This window comes from Alosa alosa, chromosome 8 (assembly GCF_017589495.1).
Source record: "Alosa alosa isolate M-15738 ecotype Scorff River chromosome 8, AALO_Geno_1.1, whole genome shotgun sequence".
Taxonomy (NCBI): Eukaryota; Metazoa; Chordata; class Actinopteri; order Clupeiformes; family Clupeidae; genus Alosa; species Alosa alosa.
This window is the reverse complement of record NC_063196.1, coordinates 34452611-34475110: the sequence shown is the minus strand read 5'-3', so window position 1 is coordinate 34475110 and position 22500 is coordinate 34452611. Positions and strand designations below refer to the sequence as shown.

The window sequence follows — 22500 nt, the reverse complement described above, 5'->3', positions numbered from 1 at the left end:
TGAGCGGAGATCCTCTGGCAAGTGGGCTCACCAAGTTTGGCATGGCCCAAGCGTTTCCCACAGCTGGACCTTTCACCCAGACCAGCCTCTCGTGCACAGATGCAGAACTTATCCGGATCCTGCGGAAATGGCTGGAACGGGAGAAGAGTACGGCAGCTGCCGTGGTGGTGGATAGAGGCCTTACGGGCCTGCCTTGCTGTGAAGGTGGCTCATCAGTCAACAGGCCTTGGCGACAACGGACCTAACCGTGGAAGCTGTGGAAGGTACCAGCCACAGCAGAGATCTTCGGGCTTCCAGAAAGACTAGAGTGCGTCCGCCAGGCAGGAGGAGCCGTCCAAAAACCCCAGGTTTCCAACCCAGCCACTTCAGGGCTGTCAGGCTCCAGAATAAGAAGTTGTGGCACAAGGAGAGAGAGGACACCGGAGGTGAAATGACGGTGTTACCGGTTGTGTGGGAGATGGGACACATCTCCTGGCGGTGTGGGGAAACGACGGATATTCTGCCCAGATCACTCCAGCTCACCACCCGCCCACCTTTTAGCACAACTCGTGAAGGTCGTGAATGGCCCCAGGAGAGAGTTTAAGCCAGGGACCCGATTATGCTGGTCCTGGTGCCAACCGTGGAGTGCAAATTCCTGGCAACCTGGCAAAAGAGGCCATATGAGGTCATTGAGCGTGTGGGAGGTGAAGCACAAGGTGGGGCAACCTGATAAAGAAAGCCTGAGCAGATTTATCACGTTAACCTTTTAAAGTAGCGCCATGGAAGTGTTCAGCTATCTACCCCCACAGAGACCAAGGAACCAGGAGAGAAAGAGGTCAGGTAGATTGACCTGTCCCCCATCAGCAGCAGATGGCCCTGGAGTTGGTGGATCGCAACCGAGATGTCTTCTCCTCCTACCTGGGCACACGGAGGTGGTCCAACACGAGATCCGCACCATGCCTGGCAAAGCAGTGGCCGCCTGCAGCGTGCCGGAGGCTCGTGAAGGGTGATTGAGGTAAGAAGATGCTGGAGCTGGGGGTGATGAAGAAAGAGTCCCAAAGTGCCATTGTACTGGATTTCCCCGACCCAGGCTGAGGTCAGTCTGATTTTGTAATGACTATCGGAAGTTAAATGAAGTGTCTGAGTTTGATGCATACCCCATGCCTGCGTGTTGATGACTTGATAGACTCTTAGGCATGCTGGCTTCCTAACCCTCTTGAAAGCCTCCTGCAAAAGGCTACTGTGGTACTGTTGGCGTCGAGAGGAGGCTGCCTTTGCCACCAGGGGGCTCTACCAGTATACCGGCTCCGTTGGTCTCCACAGGAGGCGCCTGCCACGTTCAGCACTTGGTGGTGCGTCTCGCTCCCAGAGGAGAATGCAGCGGCATATTTGGGCGATGTGGTCGCCACAAAGTCAGATTGGGCCAGCCACTTGCCCCGGGTACAAGCTGTGATTGATTCACTCGGGAAGCCGTGACAAAGAAAGTGTAGGCTGGCCTTCAGCGAGACAAACTACCTGGGGTACACCATTGAAGTAGAGGGTTGGTCAAGCCTCAGGAAGCCAAGTTGCGGGCCATACAGGACTGGCCACAGCCCATCACCAAGAAACAGGTGAGGTCATTTTTGGGCCTAGCCGGCTACTACAGAAGGCGTTTTATTAAGCTTTATTGCTACCATTGCTGCACCTCTAGCAGGCTGACAATCCGCTTATACAAATGGTGAGATAAGGCTCTGAGGCGAGCAGCCTGGTAACCTGAAACAAGTCCTGTGTTCCAGTCTGATCCTGGTGGCGCGGACTTCAGAAGAACTTTATTGTCAGGCGGATACTTCGGGAGGTGGAGTCTGGGTGCTGTACTCGCCCAGATACATGACTGTGAGAACATCCCGTTCTGTACCTCCAACGAGAAGCTACTTCCAGAGAAGAACTATTCCACTGTTGAAAGGAATGTCGCTGTAACCTGGGCCCTGGAATCCCTGCGGTTCTACTCTGGGAATGATTTCACGGTGATGTCTGATCATGCCCCTCTGCAGTGGATGGCCAGGAACCATGATACTAACAGTAGGGTTACCAGATGGTTTTGAGCTTGCAAGCATTTAACTTTCTGTTGTTCACAGGGCTGGCAAAGCGCCACGACGTCGAATGCCTCTCCGGTATGACACCTTCTTACGCCTCCTTCATCGAGACGTCGGTCTCGAGGGGATGTGTGATGTCACGAGGCGTCCTGGAGGGCGCTACATGCCTGAGATGGCTGCAGTCACGGTCAAGTATTCCAGTCTTCAGGTAGTATTCCGGTCTGCCCCACCTGAAGACTGGGCTCTGAACTGAATACTTACCGCTGGATTGACACGGGCTGCGGGCGCTGACTAAAGTAAGGCTGAAGACCCGGTTTCCAAGAAGATATTTTCCTGAGGAATGGGACTATGATTTCACGTTTGAAGACATTAAGTTTTGACTGTTGAAAGATCAACCCCTTATCCTTAGTTGCCCTTTTTAGACTTGGCATACCTTTTTGTTAATTCCCAAGAACTTTATTAAAAACCTTTGTTGTCTTATAACATTGTGTTTAACATCTGCTGAACTGTCCCGCTGAGAGCCGTGTAGCCTCTCATGATATCATGGTGTGTGTGTATATAGGTATAGTGTGTGTGTGTGTGTGTGTGTGTGTGTGTGTGTGTGTGTGTGTGTGTGTGTGTGTGTGTGTGTGTGTGTGTGTGTGTGTGTGTGTGTGTGTGTGTGTGTGTTACCTCCTCTTTCTCTGGGCTGTTTCTTGAGTCCACCTCCACCTGCAGTGAGATGGTCTCCCCATTATCTCTTCCCTTGAGGCGGCGTTATAAATCACGAACACACACACACAATGTCATGTGTAAAATCCTCATCTGAACGCACACACCTTCTTTCTCTTATACACAGCAGGTCATAAATGCGAGACTTGCACACACAATGCTTATAAATTCAATGTGTCATCCTCAGCTGAACACACACACACACAATGCTCATTGTGTGTCATCCTCATCTGAACACACACACACACACACACACACACATTGCTCTTCCTCTTATACAGCAGGTCCTCATCTGAACACACACACACACACACACACTCCCCAATGCTCTTCCTCTTAAGACAGCCGGTCCTCATCTGGACACACACGCACAGCAGCACAGTTTAGATAGACACACTAAACCTTACATATGCACTCCCAGACCCCCTCATGAGCAGTGTGTTATGATCTTAGTGATTTGATTGGTTGATGGTGAGCAGTGTGTTTTGGTCTCAGTGCTGTGATTGGCTATTCACCTGTAAACTGGGGTATGAAGGGCGTGGCCAGTTTCTCGTTATTTAGCCAGCATCAGCAATTCCCTGCAGAAACAGACCTCAACCTCCTCCAAGATCTTCCTACTCAGAGGAGGAACAGCACACCTCCCCTCCAGAAACAGCTCCTCCACCTCCTCCAGAGATGCTGGGATCCCCACGGGCAGAGGAGGAGAAGTGTCCTTTATCACACCTCAGCAATCTTACTCTGCAGAAACAGCACCCCGCCCCTCCTCCAGAGATGCTGGGATCCTCACAGACAGAGGAGGAGAAGTGTCCCTTTATCACACCTCAGCAATCTTACTCTGCAGAAACAGCCTCCCCTCCACCCCTCCTCCAAGAGATGCTGCAGGATCCCTAATGGGCAGGGAGGAGAAGTGTCCTTATCACACCTCAGCAATCTTACTCTGCAGAAACAGCCTCCCCCTCCACCTCCTCCAGAGATGCTGGGATCCCTCACGGGCAGAGGAGGAGAAGTGTCCTTTATCACACCTCAGCAATCTTACTCTGCAGAAACAGCACCTCCCCTCCACCTCCTCCAGAGATGCTGGATCCCACGGGCAGAGGAGAGAAGTGTCGCTATCACACCTCAGCAATCTTACTCTGCAGAAACAGCACCTCCCTCCACCTCCTCCAGAGATGCTGGGATCACAGACGCAGAGGAGGAGAAGTGTCCTTTATCACACCTCAGCAATCTTACTCTGCAGAAACAGCACCTCCCTCCACCTCCCTCAGAGATGCTGGGATCCTACGGGCAGAGGAGGAGAAGTGTCTTATCACACCCCTCAGCAATCTTACTCTGCAGAAACAGCACTCCCCCTCCACCTCCTCCAGAGATGCTGGGATCCCACGGGCAGAGGAGGAGAAGTGTCCTTTATCACACCTCAGCAATCTTACTCTGCAGAAACAGCACCTCCCCCTCCACCTCCTCCAGAGATGCTGGGATCCTACGGGCAGAGGAGGAGAAGTGTCCTTTATCACACCTCAGCAATCTTACTCTGCAGAAACAGCACCTCCCCCTCCACCTCCTCCAGAGATGCTGGGATCCTACGGGCAGAGGAGGAGAAGTGTCCTTTATCACACCTCAGCAATCTTACTCTGCAGAAACAGCACCTCCCCCTCCACCTCCTCCAGAGATGCTGGGATCCTACGGGCAGAGGAGGAGAAGTGTCCTTATCACACCTCAGCAATCTTACTCTGCAGAAACAGCACCTCCCCTCCACCTCCTCCAGAGATGCTGGGATCCCATGGGCAGAGGAGGAGAAGTGTCCTTTATCACACCTCAGCAATCTTACTCTGGCACCTCCCCACCACCTCCTCCAGAGATGCTGGGATCCCCACGGGCAGAGGAGGAGAAGTGTCCTTTATCACACCTCAGCAATCTTACTCTGCAGAAACAGCACCTCCCCTCCACCTCCCTCCAGAGATGCTGGGATCCCACGGGCAGAGGAGGAGAAGTGTCCTTTATCACACCTCCAGCAATCTTACTCTGCAGAAACAGCACCTCCCCTCCACCTCCTCCAGAGATGCTGGGATCCCACGGGCAGGGAGGAGAAGTGTCCTTATCACACCTCAGTGTCCCCCTCCACCTCCTCCAGAAGTTTATCCCACGGGCAGAGGAGGAGAAGTGTCCTTTATCACACCTCAGCAATCTTACTCTGCAGAAACAGCACCTCCCCCCCCACCTCTCCAGAGATGCTGGGGATCCTACGGGCAGAGGGGAGAAGTGTCCTTTATCACACCTCAGCAATCTTACTCTGCAGAACAGCACCTCCCCCTCCACCTCCTCCCAGAGATGCTGGGATCCCTACGGGCAGAGGAGGAGAAGTGTCCTTTATCACACCTCAGCAATCTTACTCTGCAGAAACAGCACCTCCCCTCCACCTCCTCCAGAGATGCTGGGATCCCTACGGGCAGAGGAGGAGAAGTGTCCTTTATCACACCTCAGCAATCTTACTCTGCAGAAACAGCACCCCTCCACCTCCTCCAGAGATGCTGGATCCCTATGGCAGAGGAGGAGGAGTGTGTCCTTTATCACACCTCAGCAATCTTACTCTGCAGAAACAGCACCTCCCCTCCACCTCCTCCAGAGATGCTGGGATCCTACGGGCAGAGGAGGAGAAGTGTCCTTTATCATGTAACAATCAGCCCTTTACGTCCTTTTTAAACAGCTGTGTTACTATAAACAAGCAAGGGGTTCTTGGGAATGAAAGTAGTGTCGACAATAACAAACCGCTTCAATACTGTCACAAAATACTTTTGGCCTTATTACACCAACACATATGCATAAGAGCCGGTATACTGCCGTTAATAAAGCACACAGCAACCAACAAATATTCAGGCGGCTGAACAAAAGAAAAGACGCACCAAACAGTTGAATTGAATGACGCAACTTTAACGCGGTATATTATTATTACACCAATTATCCCGTGCAACCACACAATACTTGAATCTCCCCCCCTTGTCTCAGTCCCCAAAATTAAACTAAAAGTCCAAACTAAACGAAAACTTCAAGTCTTTCCCAGGATCGCCGCTATAGTCTTTATATTCCAACCAGGAAACAGGTAGGCGAGAATAATCCTCTGTCGGAGCCTGGCGAAAATAAATAATCCACAACAAAAAGGCAAAAGGTCAAGCTGATTTTAGTGATATACCACGCCAAAAATACCCAAACGAGATAGATCTCACCAGATCCGTTGAGCGTCGGCAACGTTAACACGCGAAGTTGAAGTTTGGGGTCCGGCACGCCCTCTTGCTGGAGGCAGATATGAGGTACAGTCTATGCAGTTGCACAATGTTTTCTCCTCTCCTCCCCTTAAAGCAGTCTCTTAAGACGTGTTTTTGAGCTCTCAAACCCAAGGGAACTAGCTTTTTTCTATGTGGCTGCAGCAAACAATACTGGCTTCACGATTCAAACACCTGCCTTTGCTGAATCTCTCCACCGACCGCCCAAACACCTGGCGCACCCCTAAGTAAGCTTGTATGTGGTCACCTGTCGCGTCATGGTGACGAGGCCTTAAAGAGACACCCCACATTCTTACCAAAACCACAGTGGACAATACATATATTACACAGATATACATATGAATATCATTCCTCATACATAAACATTATAGGAAATCAAGATAATGTTCCGTGCAATAATAAATGTAAAGGAACACTTAAATTAATGTGACGGGTGTCACAGATCCCCAGCCGGAGGCATTGGGGCCAGAACCCAAGTAGGGTTTCAGGTTGACCACATTAACAGTGTCCATTTTTTGTCCTGGTCATTCCACTGTATACGGTGAGTTGATGGGGCCTAGTTTTCTCACCACAGTAGCTGGACCTGACCACTTGGGCAAAAGCTTCGATGAGAAGTTTTCTGATGCTTTAGAGAGTGGGTGAGTCACGACCCAGACCAGGTCTCCCGGCAGGAGTTGTGCCCCTCCCTGTGGGTATTGTAATACCTGGCTTGTCTGGACTGACACGCCTCAACTCTCTTCTTGATTTGCTCATTCATTTGTTTTTGTCTCTCAGGAGTGTGTATGGTGACTGTTGTGGCGTGGGAGGTGAACTGATGAGTCTCTCCAGTGGACCCTTCAGGGTTCTTCCGAAGCCAGCTCTGCAGGTGTCGGCCTGTGGTTTCATGATGGGCAGCATTGATGGCGAAAACGGAACTCCCTGATCCACTGGTCCCAGTTCTTATGTTGGTCCCCCACATATGGCGCAATCATTGTCTTGATGGACCGGTTGGACCCTCCCGTGAGGTTGGCTTGGGGTGATAACTGGTGGTGAATTTCTGCGTCACTCCCCCAGGTCTTGCAGAGGTTAGCTATTTCATGGCCAGTGAACTGCGGCCCCGGTCCGAGACCAACTCCGTGGGACACCAAAGCCGGTGAAGATTTCATCCTTTAAGACGGACACAATCGCGGTGTGCCTTGCCATCTTTTAAAGGGAACATCTCGACCCATTTTGTGAAGTAATCCACCAGGACGAGAAGGAAGGTGTTGCCTTTTTGCTGCGGGAAAGGGGCCCCATGAGGTCCATCCCCAGCTTTTCCCAAGGGTCCTCCACTAGAGTAGGCTGCATGAGGCCAGCCCGGCTTCTGATTTTCAGCCTTGTAGACTTGGCAAATGGTACAGACCTTGGACGGATTCCACACGTCTTTGAATGGATGGCCACCAGGCTACCTCAAGGATCCTCAGGAGTGTTTTCAGCCTGCCCAGATGCCCACTCAGAGGATGATCATGGAAGTAGGCCAGAAAGACAGACACAAGAGACTTTGGGACGACCAGCTGATATTTTTTCCCCTTCCTTCACAGGCTGACCCGTCGATACAGGAGGCCTTGCAACTTTGTGAAGCCTATCCTGTCCAGCCTACTAAGGGTGTCTGCCTCTTTGGCTAGGTCTGTGACCTCTGAATCCTCTTCTTGTGCCTTCCCTATTTCAGTCAGGGAAGAGGGCAGATCGAGGGAATCTGAGGCATTCGCCAACACACAGACTGCAGCTGAAGAGGGAGGTGTAACAGCTTCGACAGGGCATCAGGCACGCGATGTTATGGAGGCCTTTCCTGTACTGGACTTTGAATTTAAACTGTTGGAGTCGCAGGATCCAGCGAGTCAGGCGAGAGGAGGTTTTCGGACAATTGAAGGCCCAGGTCAAGGCAGCATGGTCTGTGTGTATAGTGAACTCCGCCCCCCCTCAAGGTAGTGCCTCCACTTCTCAACAGCCCAGACGACTGCAAGACACTCCTTTTCAGAGGTGGAGTAATTGCACTCTGCACCACGCAACCCCTGGATGCGTGGCTTATCACCATCTCCCCTTCAGCTGTTCTCTGCACCAGCACAGCCCCCAAACCCACATCACTGGCATCCGTGTGGACTTCAAATGGCAGGGGAGGTGTCAGGCTGCATGAGGATAGGTGCGTCCGCCAGTGCCCCTCTTCAGCTGATCAAAACTGTGCTGACATTCCTCTGACCAGACCCACTCTACATCCTTCCTCTTCAGCCCGATTCAAGGGAGCAGCCAGGTCTGCTTGAAATGGTCAATAAATTTGTGGTACCACCCCACAAGGCCTAAGAAACGCTGGAGGGTCTTTATGTTAGTGGGCGGTGGATACATGGTCACTGCCAGAGTCTTTTTCTGGATCCACCTGCACCCTTGTCCGAAACTACGCGGGCCCAAGAACTTCAGCTCCTGCCGGAAAAGGCACACTTCTTAAGATTAAGTGTCAGGCCAGCCTTATGGAGCTTCTCTACGGGCGCGGCAGATCCCGGAGATGTTGTTCAGGCGTTGGCGAAAAGACTATGACATCGTCAATGTACACACAGCAGATCTTCCCTCTAAGCTCCCCCAGGACCTTCTCCATTAGCCGCTGAAACGTGGCTCCGGCATTCATGAGCCCAAATGGCATACACCTGAACTGGTAGAGGCCCATGGGGGTTATCCGCGGCTGTCTTGGCCTTACTGTCTCTGGGACATGGCGACCTGCCAATAGCCGGATTTCAGGTCAAGGGTGCTGAAGACTGCTGCACCGTGCATAGACTCCAATAGTTCGTGGATCAGAGGCATGGGGTATGCCTGGGTGGTTTTTGGCATTGAGACGCCCGAAAATCCACACAAAATCGAATGGAGCCATCTGGCTTCTTCACTAAGACCACCGGAGCACCCCAGGCAGACTGTGATGGCTCAATAATGCCATCCTTGAGCATCTGCTCCACATGGTCAGCGATGATCTGCGGCTGAAGGCTTTGACCCTGTATGCCCTGCAGCGGACAGGCACCTCGTCAGTGGTGAAGATCCGGTGTTCCTCAACTCTGGTCTTGCCTAGTGTCCCAGAGCATACCATGGGCCAGGCCTGGAACAGTTTCCTGACCTCTGGAGGGTGGTCTGGAAAACAGGAGGCGCCACTCCCAATGATGGAAATGGACCCAATGAGCCTGGGCAGGGAACAGCTACATATAGGCTGGCATTGGAACGATCTTCAGGCTCCTGCCTCAATGTTCCCCTCTAGCGGGTGAGACAGAAAAGGATGGAAAGTATAGCCCCTGGGTCCCTTCACTCCATAGGTCTGGTCTCCCATATTGATGATGGTGGAGGTTTTGCTAAGAAAGTCCAAGCCTAGGATGATCGGGAAAGCCAGGTGGTTGTCAGCCATGATAAATGTCTCCAGAGCCCATATCACCTCATGCCAGGTGTACAAAAGCTGTGTCTTTCCCACAGCCCCATAAGTCTTTCCATTGGCCAGGGCAAAGCTCTGGTTTATCACTTTCGCTTCAGTCGCTCACCGTCACGAGCCAGCTCCAGCCAGACACTCTGCTGCATGAGTGAGTAGGTGCATCCAGTGTCGAACACAGCATGGCACTGCTTTCCCCTCACTCAAATTGGGACATGGAGGAGCACCACTGGAGGCTTCCGTCCCAGCTGCACTACTGTCACCACATCAGCAGGTTTCCTGGCATCCTTAGAAGGCCCCTTGTCCTGGGTCTTCTTTAAGCCCTTCTCCTTGGCCTTTTGCTGGTCCACCTTTCCCCAGTACTCTTTAGATGAGCTGCAGTCTTTCTCCACCAGGGTGCCAATCTGAACCAGCTGGTCCACGTTTGTGACGGGTGCCCCTGAGACAGCCAGCTATTCGAGGGGTTGCAGTTGTTCAGGATCTTGGCGCACCAACTCAGTCTCTGTGATGTCTGGTTTCCACCGCACACAGAGCACGGTAGTCGTAAAGCAAAAATCCCTCAGACACTGATCTGGCAACTGTACCATGTCCCGTAGCTTTTCTTCTACCTCGGTGAGGTAATCAGGAGGGAGGAAGGCATCCTTAAAGGCGTCCTTAAACTCAGGCCAGTTGTGCACATTGTTTTTCGCCACCATCCACCAGCTATGTGCTGGCCCTTTAAGCGTGTTGGACAGGGCGCCTATCAGCTCTGCATCAGACAATGGCCGCACTGCAAAAATGTTTCGCAGAGCGATCAACAAAATTAAGCACATCGGCCACTTCCCTGGACCCACTAAAAGAAGGAAACTCCATCTGTATAGCCGGCCTGGAATAAACCACAGCAGGTCTGAGGGTGGGTTGGCTACCTGAAGCACTCAAAAGAGGTGAGAGGCTCGTGCTTAGTGTAAAAGGCTGTGTAGGTGGCTGAGATAGTGCTCCCGTGAAGGGTGTCTGAAGCTGGGCACCTACCACACTATGAGCTGGTTGGCTTGGAATGAGCTCATGAACATGAGGGAGAAAAGGGCGCACAGCACTGTCAGAACTAGCTGCCATGTCAGGAGTGGTCACGTTGGTGAGAAGAGGAATGATGCCACTGATAGCGGGGTCATAACAGGCCCTGCCGTGCTAAGAGAAGCATGAGTTTGTGTGAACGCATGGAGTAACAAGGTGCCAATGGAACACCATAGGAAACTTGAGCAGGAGTGGAGCTGGCTATGAGGTGGAAGAATAGTAGCTCCCGTGCGTGGATAAGGCCTCGGGGAGAGCAACAAGGCTGGCGGCTTCAGCCGTTCCATTTCTGCTTTCCATTTTCATCACGCCTTTGTAAGCACTCCACTAATTTTTTCCTCAAACTGTTTCAGTGTTGTTATCATGCATTGCTCAAGCACCTCAACACTTCGTCCACATAACTCCTTATACCTGCTTCTCTGTTCAAGGCACTATTAACAGAATCTCTGAAGTCAGTCTCCAGCGTATTTAGTCTGTCCATGACTGAACCCTAAGTCGGTGGTAATGGTTGTGAGAGCAGGAAGTGTGAGGTAAGATGTTTCCCTCATCTCCAATGCTTTGTTCATTCTCTTCTGGGTCCCTGACAGGTAAAGTGAACTAATTAGTGATGTTACTTCCCCCACAGGATTTCTTCTAGTGACCCATGCATCTCCCCTTGGTTCATGGTGCGGTTCACTAGGCCCGTGCCCTGATGCAGGTGTAGAAGCCCGGTGCCATGCTCAGAGATTTCTCCTGGGATTAGTCAAGCTCAATTAGAGCTGGACCACTTTCTTGATACATATCTCCCCTTTTTCCGTAATAAACAGTGCTTAATATTCAATGCAAAGCAGTGTAGTGTGTAAGCAATTATTGCTTTTTGTGTGTTCAGCAATATACAGGATATAATTACAAGTTAACAACAGCAGACAATATTCCCGCACTATAGTAATAATAAAGCAAAGTCAAAAATTACATTTCATTCCCCGTCACGGGCCACCATCTGTAACAATCAGCCCTTCGTCCTTTTTAAACAGCTGTGTTACTATAAACGCAAGGGGTTCTTGGGAATGAAAGTAGTAATCGACAATAACAAACCGCTTCCAATACTGTCACAAATACTTTTGGCCTTATTACACCAACACATATGCATTAAGAGCGGTATACTGCCGTTAATAAAGCACACAGCAACCAACAAATATTCAGACGGGCAGCTGAACAAAAGAAAAGAGGCGCGCAAACAGTTGAATTGAATGGCGGGCTTAACGCGGTATATTATTATTACACCAATTATCCCGTGCAACCACACAATACTTGAATCTCTCCCCTTGTCTCAGTCCCCAAAATTAAACTAAAGTCCAAACTAAGCGAAAACTTCAAGTCTTTCCCAGGATCAGCTATAGTCTTTATATTCCAACCAGGAAACAGGTAGGCGAGAGAATAATCCTCTGTCGGAGCGCTTGGCGAAAAATAAATAATCCACAACAAAAAGGCAAAAGGTCAAGCTGATTTTTTAGTGATATACCACGCCAAAAATACCCAAACGAGATAGATCTCACCAGATCCGTTGAGCGTCGGGCAACGTTAACACGCCGTTGAAGTTTGGGGTCCCGCACGCCCTCTTGCTGGAAGGCAGCTGGCTGCATGAGGTACAGTCTATGCAGTTGCACAATGTTTTCTCCTCTCCTCCCTTAAAGCAGTCTCTTAAGACGTGTTTTTTTTGAGCTCTCAAACCCAAAGGGAACTAGCTTTTTTCTATGTGGCTGCAGCAAAACAATACTGGCGCCACGCGATTCAAACACCCTGCCTTTGCTGAATCTCTCCACCGACCGCCCAAACACCTGGCACCCCTAAGTAAGCTTGTATGCTGGTCATAGCAATCCTTGGTGGCCGAGGCCTTAAAGAGACACCCACATTCTTACCAAAACCACAGTGGACAATACATATATTACACAGATATACATATGAATATCATTCCTCATACATAAACATTATAGGAAATCAAGATAATGTTCCGTGCAATAATAAATGTAAAGGAACACTTAAATTAATGTGACGGTGTCACAATCACACCTCAGCAATCTTACTCTGCAGAAACAGCACCTCCCCCTCCACCTCCTCCAGAGATGCTGGGATCCCTACGGGCAGAGGAGGAGAAGTGTCCTTTATCACACCTCAGCAATCTTACTCTGCAGAAACAGCACCTCCCCCCTCCACCTCCTCCAGAGATGCTGGGATCCCTCACGGGCAGAGGAGGAGAAGTGTCCTTTATCACACCTCAGCAATCTTACTCTGCAGAAACAGCACCTCCCCCTCCACCTCCTCCAGAGATGCTGGGATCCCTGAGGAGAAGTGTCACGGGCAGAGGAGGGAGAAGTGTCCTTATCACACCTCAGCAATCTTACTCTGCAGAAACAGCACCTCCCCCTCCACCTCCTCCAGAGATGCTGGGATCCTACGGGCAGAGGAGGAGAAGTGTCCTTTATCACACCTCAGCAATCTTACTCTGCAGAAACAGCACCTCCCCCTCCACCTCCTCCAGAGATGCTGGGATCCCTGCAGGCAGAGGAGGAGAAGTGTCCTTTATCACACCTCAGCAATCTTACTCTGCAGAAACAGCACCTCCCCTCCACCTCCTCCAGAGATGCTGGGATCCCTACGGGCAGAGGAGGAGAAGTGTCCTTTATCACACCTCAGCAATCTTACTCTGCAGAAACAGCACCTCCCCTCCACCTCCTCCAGAGATGCTGGGATCCCTGTCATCACACCTCAGAATCAGAGAAACAGCACCTCCCCTCCACCTCCTCCAGAGATGCTGGGATCCCACGGGCAGAGTCAGAGAGAAGTGTCCTTTATCACACCTCAGAATGTCCCCCCTTTCCAGAGATCACACCTGCGGAGACAAGCATCACACCTCAGCTCCTCCCTCCACCTCCTCCAGAGGAGGAGAAGGAGGAGAAGTGTCCTTATCACACCTCAGAGAAGTGTCCTTTATCACACCTCAGAGGAGGACACCGCACTTAGAAGTGTCCTTTATCACACCTCAGAGGAGTGTCCTTTATCACACCTCAGAGGAGGAGGTGTCCCTTATCACACCTCAGAGAAGTGTCCTTTATCACACCTCAGAGAAGTGTCCTTTATCACACCTCAGAGGAGGACACAGCATTCTGTCCTTTATCACACCTCAGAGAAGTGTCCTTTATCACACCTCAGAGGAGTGTCCTTTATCACACCTCAGAGGAGGAGGACACCGCTTAGAAGTGTCCTTATCACACCTCAGAAGTGTCCTTTATCACACCTCAGAGGAGGACACCGCACTTAGACCTCAGAGGAGTGTCCTTTATCACACCTCAGAGGAGGTCACCACACCCTCAGACTTAGAAGTGTCCTTTATCACACCTCAGAGGAGGACACCGCACTTAGAAGTGTCCTTTATCACACCTCAGAGAAGTGTCCTTTATCACACCTCAGAGGAGTGTCCTTTATCACACCTCAGAGGAGTGTCATCACACCTCTCAGAGAAGTGTCCTTTATCACACCTCAGAGAAGTGTCCTTATCACACCTCAGAGGAGTGTCCTTTATCACACCTCAGAGAAGTGTCCTTTATCACACCTCAGAGAAGTGTCCTTTATCACACCTCAGAGAAGTGTCCTTTATCACACCTCAGAGGAGGACACCGCACTTAGAAGTGTCCTTTATCACACCTCAGAGAAGTGTCCTTTATCACACCTCAGAGGAGTGTCCTTTATCACACCTCAGAGAAGTGTCCTTTATCACACCTCAGAGAAGTGTCCTTTATCACACCTCAGAGGACACCGCACTTAGAAGTGTCCTTTATCACACCTCAGAGAAGTGTCCTTTATCACACCTCAGAGGAGGACACCGCACCAGAAGTGTCCTTTATCCCTCAGAGAAGGTCCTTTATCACCTCAGAGGAGTGTCCTTTATTTCACCTCAGAGAAGTGTCGCTTTATCACACCTCAGAAGTGTCCTTTATCACACCTCAGAGAAGTGTCCTTTATCACACCTTAGAGAAGTGTCCTTTATCACACCTCAGAGGAGGACACCGCACTTAGAAGTGTCCTTTATTTCACGACAGGAGAAGTGTCCGTCTTAGGGCTAGTCCACACGTCTTTAAAACCGATCTTTTTTTCCTCCGTCTTCCCTGAAACCGCATCAAGAATATTTTATGTCCAAACGGATCCATCTCAACACGACTCAACCGCGTTACTTCACACCCCAGGCCTATAGGTGGCACTGTTTCTTTACAGAAATTGACCAAAGTTTGTGTGCTTTACAAACACACAGAATAGGCTATGACAAAATGGCTAGTGCAAGGAAACCAGAATTGTTTGTGTGGACTGATGGTGAACTGTCAACTGTAGTCAACTGTAAAACTAATAAACTTTATTTTACGGTTTGTGAAGGGTGCAGTCCGTCCTTTATTTGGCTACTAACGAGGTAGGCCTACTAATCACCTTTACTTTCTTTGGTTGTAGGATAGTCCGTGATTCACATTAGTTTTGGCTATCACCGCAATTAGGCTACTAAACGCAAGGCTTACCCAAGTTCTAGGGTATTCTGTCGCCACATTTATAATATTGCTATAAAACCTTCGTTAGTAACAGTCAATACGTTTGCCTGCATCAAATCAAATCGCGCATTTGCATTCAGTGTGCTACCAGCTTAACGTGAGTTCTAAGCGTCTTTGTATGCTTATATCTGATTTCACTCGACTGTGAATGCATGTATATATGTTGTAAGACATGTAAAATAAATGAATGACACTGGCACTACGCACAAATTAATGTAGCCTAAACTTACACCGCACTTTCCTAATAACTTAAGTTCTCTCGCGTCACTGACAGTAGCTTAAATGCATTAAAAAACACCGGGAAAAACAGTGTTCAGTCCACCAAGTCATAAGCTATCGGCGCTAAGCAGCACCAGTTGTGATATTTATCTTCGGAGTGTAATGGAGATAATGTCATGTATGAAAACTAGTATTGTTAGGCAATACTATAAGTGCAAGTCCAGGGCAGCTGAGGTGTGGCGATGACATCATCAATACGCAAGCAGGATGTGCGGTTTCACTGTCTAAGCGAATTCAAACGGGCTACGGTTTCAGATTTCTCCACTCTGGGACCAGGTTTCAGAAAAGTGCGGATTTGGGCAGTGCGTTTACAGGATTCGTTTGGACGCTCGGCCAAGACGAAGCAAAACCTCTGCGTTTAACCTAAAAAGCGTCTCCGTGTGGACGGGCCCTTAGAAACCGCCAGGTGAGTTTTCTCTTACCGCTTTCACACCTTTAACGACTCCGGCAAGAAAAAACCTTGCGTGTACACACAGAGGTGTAACCAGCTAAATGTGCTGTAGTGCATATGCCAGACCAGTCGATGGCGCCGCTGTGCAGAAGCAGTTTGCAGTTTGTTAAGCCAGAGAATGTCTAATAAGTGCTCTGGTTAAGCAGTTTCATGAAATAAGGAGACTACAGACAATTCGGTTTTCAATTCAACTGTTAAACTAATAAAGTTCATTTTCAAGGTCTGTGACTGCTATGTAAAAATTTCAAATGCTTAGCCTATGCATTGCATTAGGTCTGAGCACCACTGGAGAAAACACTGACATGCAGTAAGCTAATGTTTAACTGAGTTAAGCTAACGTGTGCTTCTAACTTAGCCACTAAAGGCTGATAGGCTACATTGTGCACATAAATCATGACAGGGGAAAGAAAAACATTTTAATATGATAAATAAATGGTTTGGTTTGCTTTGACAAGCAGCATGTCAGGTCGAGTGCCGTGGCTGAGTTGAGAGGTGGGGCTATGTCGTCATAAAGTTGCCGGCCAAGACCTACAGGCGCCTACACGGCGAAGGTTAGCCGGCGGTTTCAAAAGTTCCCACTTCGGAAGCCGGTTTCAAAAGCTATCGGTTTCAGTCTCCTAAACTGCCGGCGTCGTGTACATGCAAGGCGTAACCGTTAACAAAACCTCACCGGTTTCACAAAAACCGGCGTCGTGTAAACGGCACCTTAGTGTCTGTCTTTGATGGTCTGTCTGTCTCAGAGACTGTCTATGTGTGTGTGTGAGTGTGTGTGTGTGTGTGTGTGTGAGTGTGTGTTGATGGAGTGTGTTCTCACCGAGGACTCTCGATGAACACGTCCTCAGGAAGCAGATGGGCCGCCTCCTTCTGTCTCACCTCTATTACCTGGCAACCAGAAAACACCTCGTATTACACACACACCCTCTCAAACCAGAAAACACCTCGTATTACACACACACTCTCCTAAACCTCGTAATTAGACACACACTAACCCACACACACTCTCTCAAACCAAAAAACACCTCGTAATTATACACACACTCTCTCAAACCAGAAAACACCTTGTATTATACACACACACAGACACAGATACAGACACACACACAGACACACCTCGTGGACGTGCTGGCAGAAAGAGGGCACAGTGGTGAGTTGGCAGATGAGGTTGAGGTAAGCAGCAGAGAGGGCGTGCACAGCACAGCGGTTATACACCGGCAGAGACTCATCACTGCTCAACGCCAGGTCCTGAGAGACGAGGAGAGAGAGGGGGATGAGGGGGGGGAGGGAGAGAATGAGGGGTGAGAGGGGGGAGAGAGGGGGAGGGAGGATGAGAGGGAGGGAGAGAGAGGAGGGGATGAGAGAGAGGGAGAGAGAGAGATGAGAGAGAGAGAGGGAGGGGGATGAGAGGGGGGAGGGAGAGAGAAGTTTACTTTATTATCAGTCAAAAGGAAAGACAAAAGAGCCCATTATTAAAACCCCAAACCCAACCCCCTCATATAGTGGTTCTAAACAGTGAGGGCGTAAATTAATCAATTCAATACAACACGGACCACACAGTGTTTGCTGTTACGTGTGGCCTGTGTGAGTGTGTGAGCATGTGAGCGAGTGAGAATGTGTGTGTGTGGTGTGTGTGTGTGTGTGTGTGTGTGTGTGGGTCTGTGTGAGTGTGTGAGCATGTGAGTGAGTGAGAGTGTGTGTGTGTGTGTGTGCTACCTGCAGGGCCAGGGCTAGCCGTATGAGGTCCACCACCACCTCCTCGTTGGCCAGCTCCATGGAGATGAGGGCCAGCAGGGCGTAGAGCATCTCAAAGTGCGGCTGCTCGCTCCACTCCTCCTTACAGCACAGGTAGATGTGGCGGTACAGGTGCTGAGAATGCTGCACACACACACACACACACAAGCAGACACACACACATACACATACACAAGCAGACACACACACACACATACACACACACAAGCAGACACACACACACAAGCAGAGACAGAGACACACACACAAGCAGAGACAGAGACACACACACAAGCAGAGACACACACACACACACACAAGCAGAAACACAGTCAATGCCGGATTTGGGCTCGCATTTTTCACTACACAGCTCCCCCTGCAGCTTCGGTAACAAGTGACTGCTACGCTAAACCCCCACTAGCTAACGAGCTAGCCATCATGAAACCAAGCTAAACACATACAGGGCTCACAATAAAACGGTCGAGCAAACACATTACATTGATAGAGACTATCAAACCACATTACAAAGGCAAAGTTCACCCAAGGGTAGGCTACTTACAATTTCAACAGCAACAAAGCCAAGTCGGCGTCCGTTTTGCAGTCTTCTTAGAAACTACAATCTGACTACATTTTCGAGGCGCGATTGGATACTTCCGCTGAGTCACATCCGGATTTACCCGGACCGGGTCCAGAAAGTTGCATATTCGTTTTTTCCGCGGAGAAGTGATAGGGGGAGACGAAGCACCCACCAAACGACCCAGAAAGTGTTGTAGAACCATCAGAACGACTCTCAACCTGCATAATTAAGGTAATTTTTGCTAAAATTGTTGCATAGTGCTTCTTTAAATCTGTCATTTACGCGTGATAGAGGGAGATACACGTTTTGGGAGAAGCAACCCCAAAATCTGGGCGTTTCTTACGTATATGTATTAAGGTCGAGCGCCACTACAAGGTGAAACTGCATATTGCTCGATGTCGGCAGTAGACCTAGTTATAAATATATGTAGGTTACACAGAACGTTATAAATTAACATTACAGTATCATATTTGGTGCTTAATATGCTGATACAGTAGCCTGGGTGCCATTCCGAACTTAGTCCCGCCACAACATTTGAGGTCGGGACGTTCGGTCTGGCATTGCTCCATTGTGTAGCAAGTATGCTCGCCCTAGATCGGGCGGACCAATCAAATCGGGCAGGTGATGGACAGCTTCCTACACCTCACGGTAAGCTATTTCGTTGCTCTGATTGGTTAGGTCTATCCAATTGCATTCCCCCCCTGTATCGGTTGAAACACGCCCCATAATTACAGTGCTGGCCAAAAGTATTGGCACCCATGCTAAAGTTGACTGAAAAGAGGAATATAAAATCATCTTTTGGAAATTGATCTTAATGCCTTAAGTGAAAAATGAGGAAATATCTAACCTTTAAGGACACCAATTTTCTTAGTGAATGAATAATGTATCATTAATAAATAAATGTTCTTCCTTAAAATACAGGGGTCATAAGTATTCCCACCCCTATGTTAAATTCCAATAGAGACAGGCAGACATAGTAGCCTATTAGCTGGTTTGATTTGCATTGAGCTCAATGAGCATCAAACCAGCTAAGTATAAGTATAAGTATATATACTTTTTTGATCCCGTGAGGGAAATTTGGTCTCTGCATTTTAACCCAATCGGTGAATTAGTGAAACACAAACAGCACACAGTGAACACACAGTGAGGTGAAGCACACACTAATCCCGGCGTGAGCTGCCTGCTACATCGGGCGCTCGGGGAGCAGTGAGGGGTTAGGTACCTTGCTCAAGGGCACTTTAGCCGCGGCCCACTGGTCGGGGCTCGAACCGGCAACCCTCCGGTTACAAGTCCAGAGTGCTAACCAGTGGGCCACGGCTGCCCTAATAGCTAATAGGCTAACTGAAATAACACCCATGCCAATCTCTAGGTATGGTGAAGGGTATGTGATGATGTGGGGCTATTTTAATTCCAAAGGCCAAGGTAACTTTATCAGGATGCACAGTATTCTGGATCCATGAAATAACTGGCCTTTAAAAATACAAATCTGCCTGTCTCTATGAGAATTTAACATAGGGGTGCCAATACTTATGACCCCTGTATTTTAAGGAAGAACATTTATTTATTCATGATACATTATTCATTCACTAAGAAAATTGGTGTCCTTAAAGGTTAGATATTTCCTCATTTTTCACTTAAGGCACTGTATGTCCCAATGGAGCAGAATCAGACTCATATTCTGACTAGAATTGAGTATGACTACGTCAGGCTACTGATACAACTTCATGTTTTCCCCCATACAGTGTCACACGGTGGCATATTTCCCAACATTCCCTTATGCATGAGACTGCATTGTTAAATAGTGAAAACCCATTATAATCACCCACTTTGGATATTGGAGCTTACCGACTGTGCATCTTCAGTTTTAACGTGAAGTCATAATCCCAGAGCCTACTTTGTTCTAATCTGTCCATGTCTTTCCAATTTCACAGAAGTCATCCACACATTTGCACAGACGTCTGCACTATTGTCGAGCGGCGTTTACTGTATATTCTCCTGTCTCTTGATTCGTTTGTAATAGAGACTGGTATTGTTATGCTAGTCTCTCTGCTGTATACGAAACTGCAGGTGTCAGTCTACAGCTTCGTTAGCATAGATACATTTATATTATGAGAATCAGCTGCCATTTAAACTTTCTTTCCCAACAGTGAGTTTTAAATTATGGATCTACACAAGCACGTCTTGACTCTTTATAAACAAACTTCAAAGCAAAAGTACATTTTTTGTTAGGCAATGTGCTGACACACCATTTTACTGTAGGCCTTCGCTAGTATTCAGTTCACCATGCTAACGTTTTCAAAATCAAAGACTGGTTTGTGTTCTTTCTGGATTTAAATGGCGTTCAGAAGGTCAATGAGAAAGTCCACGTTCAACGTCTTCATATCAAGCTAACTAATGTCTGGTTCTTTTTTAAATAAATCTCTTTCATAAGGGCACACTGATTTCGAACGTCACGCTGTGGGTGTGACAGAAGTGGTAATGGGAGAATACGCGTAACACATAAGTGCGTAACTGAAGTGCGTAAAAAAAGCTTATGCGCGATTTACGTGCAAATGGGAGAATTCCCCCCATTAACAGTAGAGGCAGGTTCAAACACACCTGGCTCCACCGGAAACAAACGAGCTCACCGTTAGCCTTTCATGCAGGAATTTGATCTTGTGTCCAATTTGCTTTACAGAGGTTCTGTTTTGTATGTAGGTATTTATTTTTATTTGTTTATTGGAACTATATTCAAAACTCAATTTAATCTATTTGTTTTGCTTTTTTTTTAAGTTAAAGAAAATAAATGATGTTTCCAAAATCACACACACACACACACACAGCGGGGCAAGCATGCGGTACCTTCTTCATGAAGAGGTTGTCCTGCCGGGAGCACTTATCCACCTTCAGCTTGAGCACCGAGATGTCAGAGATGATGCTGTAGGAGAGAGGGCAGAGCACATGTTAACACACACACACACACACAGATGATGCTGTAGGAAGGCAGAGCACATGTTAACACACACACCAGTGTTTCCCACAGAATTGGATTCAATTTGTGGCAGTAGCTGACTTTGACAACGGGGGGGACTTGTAACACAGTTGAAAGGCTGCTGATGTGTGGATGCAATTCATAACGTTTTCTACATAGTTAAAATAAAGGTTCGTACTTCTCCTTGGGACAAGCACTTTTGAATTTTGGAAAACACTTTTCCATCGGGATTTTGCAAACATTCAGTGTCAGAGTCAATAAAATGAGCCCTTCAACGAAATTGACAAGCAGCTTAGAAGTAGGCTAAGCATGCTAAATTCAACATCCAAACAGTATTCTAACGTTAGCTTTGAGATACTGCTTGATTTCATAACCTAACTTAGTTTAGTCTCCTCAATGTAGCCTACTATGCTGTGATAAGACCTTAGCAGAGTTCACTTCAATGCAGCAGTTTTGAACAAATTTGCGCAGCATGGTCAATGATGCTAAAGCGGATTTAATAGCAATTTAGCCAGACGTCTTCTATGCAATGCTTCTATGTGGCAACAACAATCCTTCAACAATCGTGAATATTTTGTTAAATGCACATGCAGAGGAGGGGCAGCGGCTACTGAGAGAGCGGGCGGGCAAGGAAAGGCTGGAGGTGTAAAAAGCGCAACTCAATGGCAATGCAAGGACTTGATCTTATATTTAAATTAAATTAAATTAAACAGAATATTCATCTTTGGCGGACAATTTTTTTTTCGTGGCGCCCCGCCACAGATTAGTCAATGTATGGGAAACACTGCACACACACACACACACACACACACACACACACTTACACACACACACTCTCTCACACAGAGATGATGCTGTAGGAGGGCAGAGCACATATTAACACACACACACTCACACACACACACACACACACACACGCACGCACACACTCTCACTCACACACACACACACACACACACACACACACACACACACACACACACACACACTCTTAAGACACACACACAGACTCTAAGCTGAGGGTGGCGTGTGGCATCACCTGATGGAGGAGAACTTGGGCTTGTTGTCATGGCGATCAATGAGGCTGACGAGGATCTGGAGCACGAGCAGGCGCACCTCCGGGTCCTCCAGCAGGGAGAGGCACAGCAGCGGGTCCAGGAACGAGCTGGGCAGCGCCGTCAGCATGTTGGTGCTCACAAAGCCCTCCGTCACCTGCAGGGAGAGGCAGAGAGACCAAGAGCGCTCATCACCAGCAGGGGGAGACAGAGAGACAAAGCCCTCCGTCACCTGCAGGGGGAGGCAGAGAGACCAAGAGCGCTCATCACCAGCAGGGGGAGGCAGAGAGACCAAGAGCGCTCATCACCAGCAGGGGGAGGCAGAGAGACCAAGAGCGCTCATCACCAGCAGGGGGAGACAGAGAGACACCG

General features: G+C 48.8%; 1 protein-coding gene and 1 long non-coding RNA gene across 2 annotated transcripts in view; both read right to left on the bottom strand.

Annotated features, from left to right (window-relative positions):
* The window catches only part of LOC125298861 (protein EFR3 homolog B-like), a gene marked incomplete at its 3' end in the record, with an annotated part of 69759 nt that overhangs the window by 5820 nt on the left and 41439 nt on the right, over positions 1-22500 (bottom strand). Inside the window, 19 exon segments of the mRNA XM_048249730.1 lie at positions 2724-2795; positions 3355-3440; positions 3597-3649; positions 3895-4040; positions 4176-4239; positions 4374-4439; positions 4588-4821; positions 4978-5099; positions 5333-5395; positions 9677-9901; positions 10034-10218; positions 12560-12610; positions 12780-12814; positions 12862-12927; positions 16612-16679; positions 16908-17039; positions 17508-17669; positions 20944-21019; positions 22113-22285. Of these exon segments, the coding sequence (XP_048105687.1) occupies positions 2724-2795; positions 3355-3440; positions 3597-3649; positions 3895-4040; positions 4176-4239; positions 4374-4439; positions 4588-4821; positions 4978-5099; positions 5333-5395; positions 9677-9901; positions 10034-10218; positions 12560-12610; positions 12780-12814; positions 12862-12927; positions 16612-16679; positions 16908-17039; positions 17508-17669; positions 20944-21019; positions 22113-22285 (2079 nt within the window).
* On the bottom strand, positions 13555-13820 carry LOC125298722. Its single transcript, XR_007194262.1, has 3 exons — positions 13797-13820; positions 13656-13705; positions 13555-13618 (listed from the first exon to the last, which is right to left on the bottom strand). It is a non-coding gene; the product is annotated as an uncharacterized LOC125298722 (long non-coding RNA).